Source organism: Tachysurus fulvidraco, chromosome 14, assembly GCF_022655615.1.
Source record: "Tachysurus fulvidraco isolate hzauxx_2018 chromosome 14, HZAU_PFXX_2.0, whole genome shotgun sequence".
Classification (NCBI taxonomy): domain Eukaryota; kingdom Metazoa; phylum Chordata; class Actinopteri; order Siluriformes; family Bagridae; genus Tachysurus; species Tachysurus fulvidraco.
In genome coordinates, this window is record NC_062531.1 from 20595817 (window position 1) to 20607233 (window position 11417).

The 11417-nt window shown below is 38.9% G+C and overlaps 1 protein-coding gene across 3 annotated transcripts; it reads right to left on the bottom strand.

Moving 5' to 3' along the window:
• Positions 1-3497: 3497 nt before the first annotated feature.
• mthfr (methylenetetrahydrofolate reductase (NAD(P)H)) lies at positions 3498-11336 on the bottom strand. 3 transcript variants are annotated; one of them, XM_027167524.2, is made up of 12 exons: positions 11178-11335; positions 10553-10801; positions 8939-9177; positions 8747-8857; positions 8377-8570; positions 7798-8048; positions 7550-7684; positions 7236-7416; positions 6848-7030; positions 6500-6601; positions 6273-6392; positions 3498-4308 (listed from the first exon to the last, which is right to left on the bottom strand). In XM_027167524.2, exons 2-12 carry the CDS (start codon positions 10789-10791, stop codon positions 4093-4095), a joined length of 1971 nt encoding a protein of 656 aa, XP_027023325.1. In that variant the 5' UTR covers positions 10792-10801; positions 11178-11335; the 3' UTR covers positions 3498-4092. The 3 variants fall into 3 exon arrangements, with proteins under 3 accessions (XP_027023325.1, XP_027023327.1, XP_027023329.1); XM_027167526.2 differs by having other exon boundaries at positions 10553-10796; positions 11178-11303; XM_027167528.2 differs by lacking the exon at positions 3498-4308 and adding an exon at positions 5964-6045 and having other exon boundaries at positions 11178-11336.
• Positions 11337-11417: the final 81 nt, after the last annotated feature.

The window sequence follows — 11417 nt, forward strand, 5'->3', positions numbered from 1 at the left end:
CAAATTTCCAAATATGTATGAAATAAAATTTTACTACAGTGGGTGTTAAAGTCTACACACCTTTATTGAAATTGTAGGGTTAAAAAAAAAGAAATGATTGCGCTTGTAATACATTACACTTTTTAGATAATGTAGTATACAATGCCTCGACAAAAGGTTTTTTCTAAATAAAAATAAATTCTTTTTCTATATTTCTATTTTCTCATGCTATTCCTCCGTTGACTTGACCTCATAGAGTTGTGCTTGACCTCAATGAAGTTGAAATCATTCTTCATCTTCATGCTTAACAGATGCCTGCAAGCTTAATATTTAAAGCTATTCCTGGTTCCTTCTATCATGACTAGAGCCCCAGGCCCAGCTGCCACCACCATGCTTCACCATGGGCATGTGTTCTTAGGGTGATAAACTGTCTTGTGTAAAACATATTTTTAGAATGATACCTCAAACAGATCTACACTGGTCTCTTCATACCATAATGTAATCATTTTATGTATTTTTCTTACATATAAATAATAGAATTTATTATATATATATATATATATATATATATATATATATATATATATATATATATATATATATAATAAATTCTATGTTATGAACAAATTCTATTCTATATATGAACAAATTCTATATGTTCCCCCCAAAATAAGCAAAATAATAATAATAATAATAATAATAATAATAATAATAATAATAATAATAATAATAATAATAATAATAATGCTAGGTTAGGTAATTTATTAGCTTTATTAATTTAAATAAATTTTACTGAACAGAATATTATGAGGGGGGCACGGTGGCTCAGTGGTTAGCACATTCGCCTCACACCTCCAAGGTTGGGGGTTCAATTCCCGTCTCCGCCTTGTCTGTGTGGAGTTTGCATGTTCTCCCCGTGCCTCGGGGGTTTCTTCCGGGTACTCCGGTTTCCTCCCCCGGTCCAAAGCAATGCATGGTAGGTTGATTGGCATCTCTGGAAAATTGTCCGTAGTGTGTGAGTGTGTGAGTGAATGAGAGTGTGTGTGTGCCCTGCGATGGGTTGGCACTCCGTCCAGGGTGTATCCTGCCTCGATGCCAGATGATGCCTGAGATAGGCACAGGCTCCCCGTGACCCGAGAAGTTCAGATAAAGCGGTAGAGAATGAATGAATGAATGAATGAATGAATGAATATTATGACACACTGAAACAAGACCTATTATTTTAATTTAGGAACATAATGTTTCTTATTTTATATCTTTTTTCTTTTATTTATTTATTTATTTATTTGTTTTATTTTTTTATTTTAAAAGAAATAAAAAAAATGTAAAATTTTGCAGCATTTCTGAGAATGTCCCTCTGCTGCTCTCCACCTGTTGTAAGCATTATGTGTAATGTAGCACTGTGAGGTGCATGTGAAGTGTTGAACTGATTGTTTATTTATTTATTTATTTTCATTTCTTTTATAAGTGTATAATCATTTATGTTCCATGTCAGTAATCAGTTATAGCGTTTTGTTAGCAAACTAAATCTGAATTCCAGCTTTGAGAACCTGCGCTATGGATCTTAATCTGCGCTATAGCCTCTTTAATCCGATTAGAAGAAGAAGAAGAAGATTAAGGTGTTTATTCAGAAGTCATATGACTAGATGTACCCGGATATAAACATAGAAAGAGGAGCTTCTTCCCACAGGCCATCTGAGCCCTTAACCGGCAGAACACCTACAGCCTTGTCTCTATAGACTCACTCACTCACACACGACACCAACTACCTCAGACGGACCTTTTGCACACTATTGCACATTGCACACTTAACGTCCCTTATTTTTTATGATATCTATACTTCTATGCATCTTACCATTTCCTTGTACTTACTACTTTACTTACTTTCAATAAAGTAAAACACATTTCACTACATGTCATACGGTGTATGCTTATGGATGTGACAAATAAAATTTTAATTTTCTATGGTCTTGCAGTTGTTGGATTGTCGTGTGAAAATTGGGAATCCTATTATGGAAGGCTTGTCATGTCACCACAACACAACACTGACTCCTATGATACATAATGATGTTTTATTCTAGTCCTAAAATAAACGAGGCATAATAGAGCTTTGTAGATGGATGAATGGCAATTCATGAACCTTAAATCTCTACTGGTACTCTATCTGCTATGTTGACTCTAAGCAAAGAATGTTTTGGTTAAATCATCCTGCCCTGTAACAGTAAACATATAGAAGCAAAACACACACAGAGGAGTAGTGTAGCTTGGACTGTGAGCTTGTTGGCAGTTAAAAGGTCAGCGATGTTAGTTAGGTAATCCGAGCCACTAAGCACGAGAGAGAGAGAGAGAGAGAGAGAGAGAGAGAGAGAGAGAGAGACAGAGACAGAGACAGAGACAGAGACAGAGAGACAGACAGACAAAGGTTCTTCGTGGGAGTGAATCAAACAAACATGGTAATTGTGGATGCAGATACAAATACACCTGTACCTACATGTTGTTGTTGCTGTTGTCTTTTAGCTGCTTCCTGTTTGGGGTCACCACAGTGGGATATCCTCCCATTTTATTTGAGCTTGGGACCAGTATTGAGAGTTGGCCCCTTGGTGGCTAGGTTGATTCCCTGCCCGGGAATCGAACCTAAGCTACGGCAGTGAGGGTATTCTGGACCGTCACCTGTTCCTACAGAACTTGTCTAAATTTGTTTTACATAAAATACAATGTTTTAAATTTGTGCACTAAAAGATGAATTTCTGGCTTTCCTTTATGTAAAGCAGCAGAACATCCATTAGTGAGAGTTCTATCCATAACAAAAAGGGATTGATGGAGAGAATGGCTGTATGATGCCAGAACTAATTCTCAGGTGTGCACATAGGAGCAAATGGCCAATGACAATCTTCCCAAGATGCCACTTTGACTCCCAGCTTTTCCAGTTTTCCCTTGAAAAGCTTTGATAATATCTGATGATGGTATCATCAGAAATGATGATGACAGTACAGAGACGGGTGCTAAAGAAGCTTAAGCAGAGATTTTTGATAGTGGAAATATGCTAAAGCAAGAAAGAAAACAGGAACATCATCAGAACTAGGTCATTTTATGGGTAGATTATAACATGAGCTCCTCACCTCCTCCCAGCTAATTGTGCACAGGATTTCAATATTCAGAGATAGGAGTGAGATCATTTTCTTAACATTGTATTTGTTGTTTAAGCATGTTATATATATAGATTTTTTTCATGTTCTCTCATACTTTTAGCTTTTTTGATAATGTTAACTATTATTTCACTTTATACATTTTTTAATGATTTATAAATGATCGTTTAAATAAATAAATAAATAAATAAGGTGGGCACATGTGACATCACATCGGCTGATGAGAACGAGCCCAGTTATTCTTCTCTGGTGATAAGGTTTCACCTTTACTCTCATTCCATCCCATAATCTACAGGTGTGTTAAAGTTTCACAGATTCTGGAACACGGCTGATGAATACAATAACGTGGCAAAAATGAGACAAATCAAGGTCTTAGTTTGCAGAATATTAATTTTTATTTTGATGTTTTTAACCAGCAGCCCACAAAAACTGGGGAAATAATAAACAAGTGATTGCTTTTTTTTTTCCTTCAGTTTATAACAGTAATTACAATCACTGTCGACATCTATGGCTTTGGATGCTGTGCATTAACATCTTATTCGATCTCTTTAAAAACACAGCACACTTTCCTTAGTGTGTGTGTGTACTCGAGCTGGGAAAAGTTCCCAAAATACAGCCTCAAAATGCCCCAGACTTTGGACTTGTGCGACAACCAAAAGTTCTGTTTATAAATAGCATTAAAAGCAGTTAAGTTAAACTCATGATAGTAATTTAAGTGCTGACATAATATAGGCAAATAATTTTGCCCTATATTAATAATCTATGGTTTAGAACCATATGTCCTTAATAATGCACCCTTTTTAAAATAATCCACTCAACATGAATGACTTTTAAAACCAATCACTGCTGTGAATATTACTGAGATTTCAGTATCATACGTACCAACGACCGAGTGGTCAGTGGCATTATAGTAACTGCCTATGTGGGGTGTTAACAAAAGTCCTATAATGAAGCAGCAGCAGATTGGCTATTGAACTTTTTCATCCAGTGGTACTGGTGGTGCACTGAGCAATTCACACATGTCATCGATGATCTGCCAAAGACAGCTTTCCAGGGGGAAATCATTGTCCACTAGGTTGACTAGGAAGTAGTTATCGTGGATGTACTGGATAATCATTCTGGAAGGGGACTCATCCTCATACAGCTTCCCCCACTGCTCAATCCACAACGCAAACGCCTCGTCCTAATGAGAAAAGAAAACTGCATTATCACTGGCAAGTGTAGCTACAGGTGATTTCCCTTTCAGATTAGGTCTTTTTTATAGAACAATAAAGATAAGAAGTTATGCAAAAGGTGTGAAGCTTTCAAACTGGGCAGGAGAGTAAAGATGTATGTGACCTTTAAATCTAATAGAAACACTGTCCTGCATTATTATGTTTATAAGCAGTAGGTTATAAACCATAAAGCATATTACGAACATTTGAACACCTGCTCATTAGTGGAATTGCGCAATTAACAAGTCATGTGGTAGCAGTGAATAGATTCTTGCAAAAACTATAATATAAAAACTCTTTGTGGCATTTTGTTGACTTGACCATTTCAGTATTTTAGAAACTGTTGATCTGTGATTTTCACACACACAAAAATAGCTGCTCTTTATAACTGCTGAGCAGAAAAGCAGCTCAGAACACACTAAGGTAGACGGGTCTATAACGGCACGATCCTCTCAGCCGAGCACAGAAATCCGGAGCTACCCGGGCACAGGCTCACCAAAACCTCATTTTTTGCTTAGCCTTTTTTCTAAAATGTTCAACTACAGACTTGTCAGTAAACAGATGGGTTTTTTTTTACCATGTAAATTCTAGACACTGTGGTGCATAAAATTCTCAGATCAGCATCTGGTGAAATACTCAAAGTAGCCCCACCTGGAACCATCCACCAAGCCAAGGTCAGTGTCACAGATCACACTTATCCACATTCTGATTATATGTATTGTGCTGTTATTTGTATTTGGCTGATATGAAGCTACTGATATTGCAAAAAACTATAGACAGACATTTATCCATCAATCAATTTCCATCTATCTATCTACTGTAGCTCTCTCATATATATACACACATATATAAAAAGGGCATTTCACACTATGCTGAACCTTGGGATATCATCATCATTCTATACTTGGGTAGAGGAACGTTTAACGCTTTAGGCTTAGCACGGCTTTTGCAGGGTTAACCTGAAACTCTGGTGCCAAATGTGTACAATCCGGTGTTACAGTTAGATGCTTCACAACAGATGACAGAAACTGAACAGAGCATGCGTCATATCACATGCTTTGCACAGTCACAGAAACACAGCATGCTGTATAAACAGTAGTTGCAACGTTCGAGGGAAAAATAAAACAATGTCAAAAGGTGATAAAACACATCAGCTGGAGCAAACAGGAGACAAGTTTATTTATAGGGTGTCCTGAATGTCTGGATCGCACAATGAGAAATTAGAAAAGGATTTTAGGAACCGAGTGAATGTTATGTACGGAGATTTGAGACAGATGCAGGTGCAGTAAGAGTATTTTATTGACAAGGGCAAGCAGACAGAAATCAGAACTGGAAACAGGCAGAGGTCGGCGTTTAGCGAAGAAAGATGAAAGGGATAATGCAAAATAGACAAAAAGAAATCAACAAAAGATCAAAACCAGGATGTAGTAACAACAAAAATGACTCAGGAGCATCAGGCATCAAATCACTGAACATCACACAAATGCATGCAGTAGCAAGCGGGCAAAAAACATGACACTGAAGCTAGATATCAACAACCTGATCCAACTACGTTAAAAAGATTAAAAAGCTGTGAAAGATCGCGCATGTTCAGGCACACAGAATAGCAGACCGGTCCTTTTTCCCCCCAAACTGATCCAAAAATGAGACAAGCCGTTTATTTAAACTGGTCACATGCTGTATTTATCCAATCCTGATTGTTGACACTACAAACATGCAAACAAGATGTTAACCCATGGTTTAGGAATGTACAGTGTTTTAGTTGACAACAGCCAGGATTAGTTGTTAACCCCGGGTCAAGTATGAGCAGTGAGAAATAGGAAACAAGATCATCCAGGATTCCTTTTATCCAGAGTTTACAAATCACCCAAGATTAACTATTTCAAGTGTGAAAAGCCCTGATAAAATAATCATATATAAAATTGGTCCTCACCTTCCAGGACATAAAGCTGACTGGGTCCACCACCGTGGGTTGAACAATCTCTCTGCCAGGGAAAATCCCCCAGGTTACAGCATTGGGTTGCATATCAGGAGCATTTGTAATATTCTCACCCTGTAAGAAGAGAAAGTCATGTAACGATGATTATATAAAGGTGGAAAACCGTAGTATGAACATGCATCAGTACGGAAAATGCAGAGAGAACGGGAAGTTTGTTTTACCCGCACGTTGACGATGTGATAGTTCACACGTGGCTCATATTTCTTCAGCACTTTTAAAAGGGCACTTGCATTTTCACTTGATGTGAAAAACTCCAGGTAAGCCTTTGAATAAAAAAAAATTAATTTTTTTTTAATAAGAGTCCATAGTTGAAAATTAATATCTAGTTAAAATAATGTAGCTCAATACTCCATTTCCCATTAAAAAAACAAACAAACAATGAAACTGAAATACGTAGAAATGCTACATAATCTGATCACTTTTTCTTGAAGAGTAATGATGTATATGACTTAAAGTAAAGATGATGAGCCTCCAGAACACAGCTATAACACTTTTCATGATTTGGCTACCTTTTGGAAGACGTATCCTCCTGGTGGTCCCCAACCTACGACTGGGTCAGAAGAAGGCTTGCCGTTGATGTTGGGCTGGGAGTTGATTGTGAGGATACCTCTACGATTCACTTTGGCTAATGCATCCTTTAGCATGTTTGTTTCTGGAGCCAGAGGGTCATCATTCCATGGTAGACAGATCACCTTATTAAAATGAAAACAATATAGTGTATGTTACTACTACTACTATTACTAATATCTACACATTTTTAAATTTAAAAACATAAGCTTGTCATTTTTTCAAGGTCATAAAACCTACAGAACTGATTGATAGACATGTGCTTTGTAAAAGACACTATAATCTGTTATAGGTTTTGGAATAAAGGATCTACAATCACGGTCCTTCTACCTTGTGTCCATTTTGGTTGGCCTGTGCTGTAATATAGTTGGTGAAGACTTCATACACACTCTGTTCATTCATTAGCTCCTCTCCCCACATTTTTAACAGGGCTTCTTTTGGGGACTTGCTCTTCAGGTAGAACAAATAGTAGTCAGTCAGTTCACCAAAAGCTGGAGATGAGGAGTTCCCCCTATAACAGAAGAAAGTTATATGTACTGTGTTATAAGTGTTTGATTGAAAGTGTTTTGCTAAATCTATTTCAATTATCATTATAATAGTGCTAAAATATTTAAAACACGTATAATACACAAAAATCCAGGTACCATCTTCCGTTGGGAAAATCATCCCAGTCCTGTGTTCTATAGATGTAGCTTTTGGACCTTGTGGACCAGAAGATTGGCCTGACGTCCTCCATCTTCCGTTTGGGATTAGCACTAATAGCCCAGGGTAGAGGTCGCCTTATAAAAAAGATTACCTCAGAGTCAACAATTTGATTACAGTTATTTTTTTAAACTGTTATTTTCAGGATGAATGCACTATGGAGCTAAAGCGCCAGCTCTGCTTTGCTCACCGAGGGTCCTCAGCCCATAAGCCAAGCTGTCGGAGTACTTCAGTTGTAGCCACCTCTCTGTTGAGTGTATAAAAGTGCAAGCCAGGTACATCACCGCTGTTCAGCAGCACCTTGCACATTTCTACGGCCTGCTGCACACCATAGTTACGGATGGCAGCATCATTGTCTTTGATGGGCTCGATCACTTTCATGATTTCCTCTGGCACCTCCAGCTTTGATAGTTTGACCAGTTGACGTAGGGAGTGATAACCCTGTGAAGACAAAAATGATCCTCAAATACAATCAGGAACTGTGTAAGAACAACTGTAAGACGTGCTATTATAGAATATTAATCAGCACTTTCTGCCCAATCTGATTAGAGAACTCAACAGCACTGTGTTATATCAACTACTGATTCGTTTAAGGAATACATACATAAAATAAGGAATTTCTGGACCCTTCTGTAGATACATCTATATGACTCAATAATGTGTGAATTCATTCAGTCTATAATGCTTTATAGCCTAAGGTACCGAGTCTGATCTAATGAGGGTGAACAGTCACATGGATTACATTCAGATTAAAACTAATTTTAAGTACCTGAAGGGGGAATATTCCAGGCAGAATAGGACACGTGATACCAATAGCTCTGCAGTCCTTAAGGAACTTCAGAAATGTTTCAGCTCTGAAAAAGAGCTGAGTTACAATAAAGTGTGCTCCTGCATCCACTTTCTCTTTTAAGCGTTTCAGGTCCTCTTCGTAGCTATCAGCCTCTGGGTGCCCAGTTGGGTAGCCTGGTTATTATAGAAAACAAGGAGGGAAAAAATATAAAAAATCACTGTACATTTTCCCTACTGATCCAACATATAAAGGGTTTGATCATTAGCTGACAGACTGGTTCAGGTGGTTTGAGATCAGTGAAAACACAACACTGTACAGAACAGAACTCACACTGCTGACCAATACGTACCAGCGACACAAATGTCAAAGTAATCATCGAATTCACTGCGGATGTGCTTCACCAGGTCTACAGCATAGTTGAACCCTCCTTCTTCTTCTTCCCAGTCTGCTCCAATGGGATCTGTATAGATATGTTGTTGTCATGCACTGCGTGAAGGATACAGTACACACAAAAGTCTGATACAACACTTGAGTATCTAACCTCCCCTCAGTGCCATGATGTTCTTCAGTCCTAGGTGCTTGGCCTTGCTCAGATAGAATGTGAGCTTCTCTTGTGTTTGCTTGCAACAGGTCATGTGCAGCACACTCTCCAGGCCACAGTAGTTGACTGCTGTGCTAGCAATCATCATGGATGATGTCTCTTTGTCTGAGCCAGGATCACCTGCTGGATGCCAAGTGATGTCAATGAAGAGAGGTCCACCAGAACCCATACGGTCAAATCTAAAACAGAAAGCAAATTAGCCCAATCAATACCGCTTGGCTAACTAATCAAGTTCTACGATAATATTTATTTTGCTAGTCAAGATGACTGTATACAGTGACGATAAAAAGTCTACACACCCCTGTTAAAATGGCATGTCTGTGATGTAAAAAACATTTTGGGCAAAAGTCTATCAGTTTGGCACCTCCTGACTTATCAATATTTTGCCACTTTTTCTTCCAAAAGCATGTTAACGCTGTCAAATTGGCTGGGCATCTCCTGTGCACAGACCACTTCAAGTCACCATGCAGACTGGAATCTGGAGTTATTCATCATTCTCTTACCCTAACTAAAGCCACTTCCAGCTCCATCATGATGCTGCCACTGCCATGCTTCACTACGTGTTCTTTTAATGATGTGCTGTGTTTTTATGGGCAAAACATTCACAGTGATTTACTGATTCTGAACACTGCCACATTCCTAATTATAAAAAAAATGAAAAAAAAATTCCCCTAAAATCATTCTTTTTGAATTCCACATTAATGTTTGTTGCAATTTTACATCAAAGTTGGAAAAGGCTCTGATATGATTTAATTTTTTTTTACACAATAAAAAAAACCTGCCAAATTAACAAGGGTGTGGAAACCTTTTATATCCACAGTATTATGTAGCATTGCATAAGACTTAAATATCAAGGTAATCACTTCATCTGCTTAGCACCGGTTGCCAAGGGCAAGCATTATGAGAAAAATAAATATATAAACTTGCCGCTTAGGAGCATACAGCTAAAAATAAGGCCTTGTTCTTTCTCTAAGAAACAACATGTATAGCCAAAAGTCTGTGGACACCTGACCATTACACACGTCATTGAAAAGCTCATTCCAAATGTAGTCCCCTTAGCTCTTATAAAATACCACCACTCTTCTGGGAAGGTTTTCCAATAGAGTTTGAAGTGTGGCTGTGAGAATGTGTTCTTTCAGTCACAAAAGCATTTGTGATGTCAGGCACTGATGTCATGTGAAGGGATCTGGGGTTTTCAGTTCATCCTAAAGGTGTTCAGTGGGGTTGAGGTCAGGGCTCTGGTTCGAAGTTGCTGGTTCGAAGTTGGTTCCACTGGCAAGCCTTCTAAGAACCGGTTTGCCTTTCCTTTTTGCTCTATGTTTATGTCCTGTAACTGCTTTGAGACAATGTCACTTGTAAAAAAAAAAAAAAAAAAGCTCTATAGAAATAAACTGCATTATTTAATAAACTGAATTGTCAGCTTTGGATGTGGAAGGAATTGTAAGCTTTGGAGCAGTAGGTGGATCACCTGTAGGTGTGTGTGTGTGTGTGTGTGTGTGTGTATAAGTATATATACACGTGTGTGCGTGTGTGTGTGGGCAGTAGGTGGATCACCTGGAGATGAGATTGACAGCACCACCAGCTGTGCGTGGAGGAAAGAACTCGAGGGAGAACCAGCGATCCCCAGACTCCATACGCTTCCTCATCTTGTCCCTCAGTCTGTCTCCGCGGTCTGTGTCCCCCACAGGGGTCGAACACCTGGAGCTCTCCTTGGAGCTCTCACCGCTGTTACTCGCCCCGCTCGAGTCGCTTTTAAACGACAAGCACCCGTTCTCCTCCCTCTGGTTCACCATCACTGCTACACTGTCGTGCACAAGCGGAAACAATAAACAGCTGAATATTTAGTACACAACTCATCATCTACATGAGAGCACGGGGCAATTAGGAGGTTTGTTACATACAGGAACGTGCTCCATAATGAGCTTTATTAAGCCAGCAGGATTAACCACGTGTTAGAGTAGTCATTAATCAAGAAACTAGTTAACTAAGCTACTGTTTAAACCAGTGTCTCGAGCTCAAAAGCACGTTCGGAAACATGTGCGCTCGTGCACTACAGCCGCGCGACGCCGCGCGTTGTTAGCCAGCTAGCACGAAAAGTTAAAAAGACAGCTGGTTCACTCACCGGAGCACAGTCTATACTATACTGGGGAATAATGACAACGAAGCCGGATATACTTACCGCTAACTATTTCCTGGGTATTTAAATAAATATATGCGAGCTGGAAAGAGTTCTTCGACCAACCGGTCCAGCATCAGCAGAATGGGTCCGAAAATGCTACTACTATAGATAGAGTGGGCGGAGCCTCGGAGCCCAGGGCACGCCCCCTTCACGGCCTGGGAAATGTGCGTGTTTGCGTAAAAACGCAGAGAGGAGGGTTGTGTAAGAGTAATACACACAGATAATAAAAAAGAGTAATAT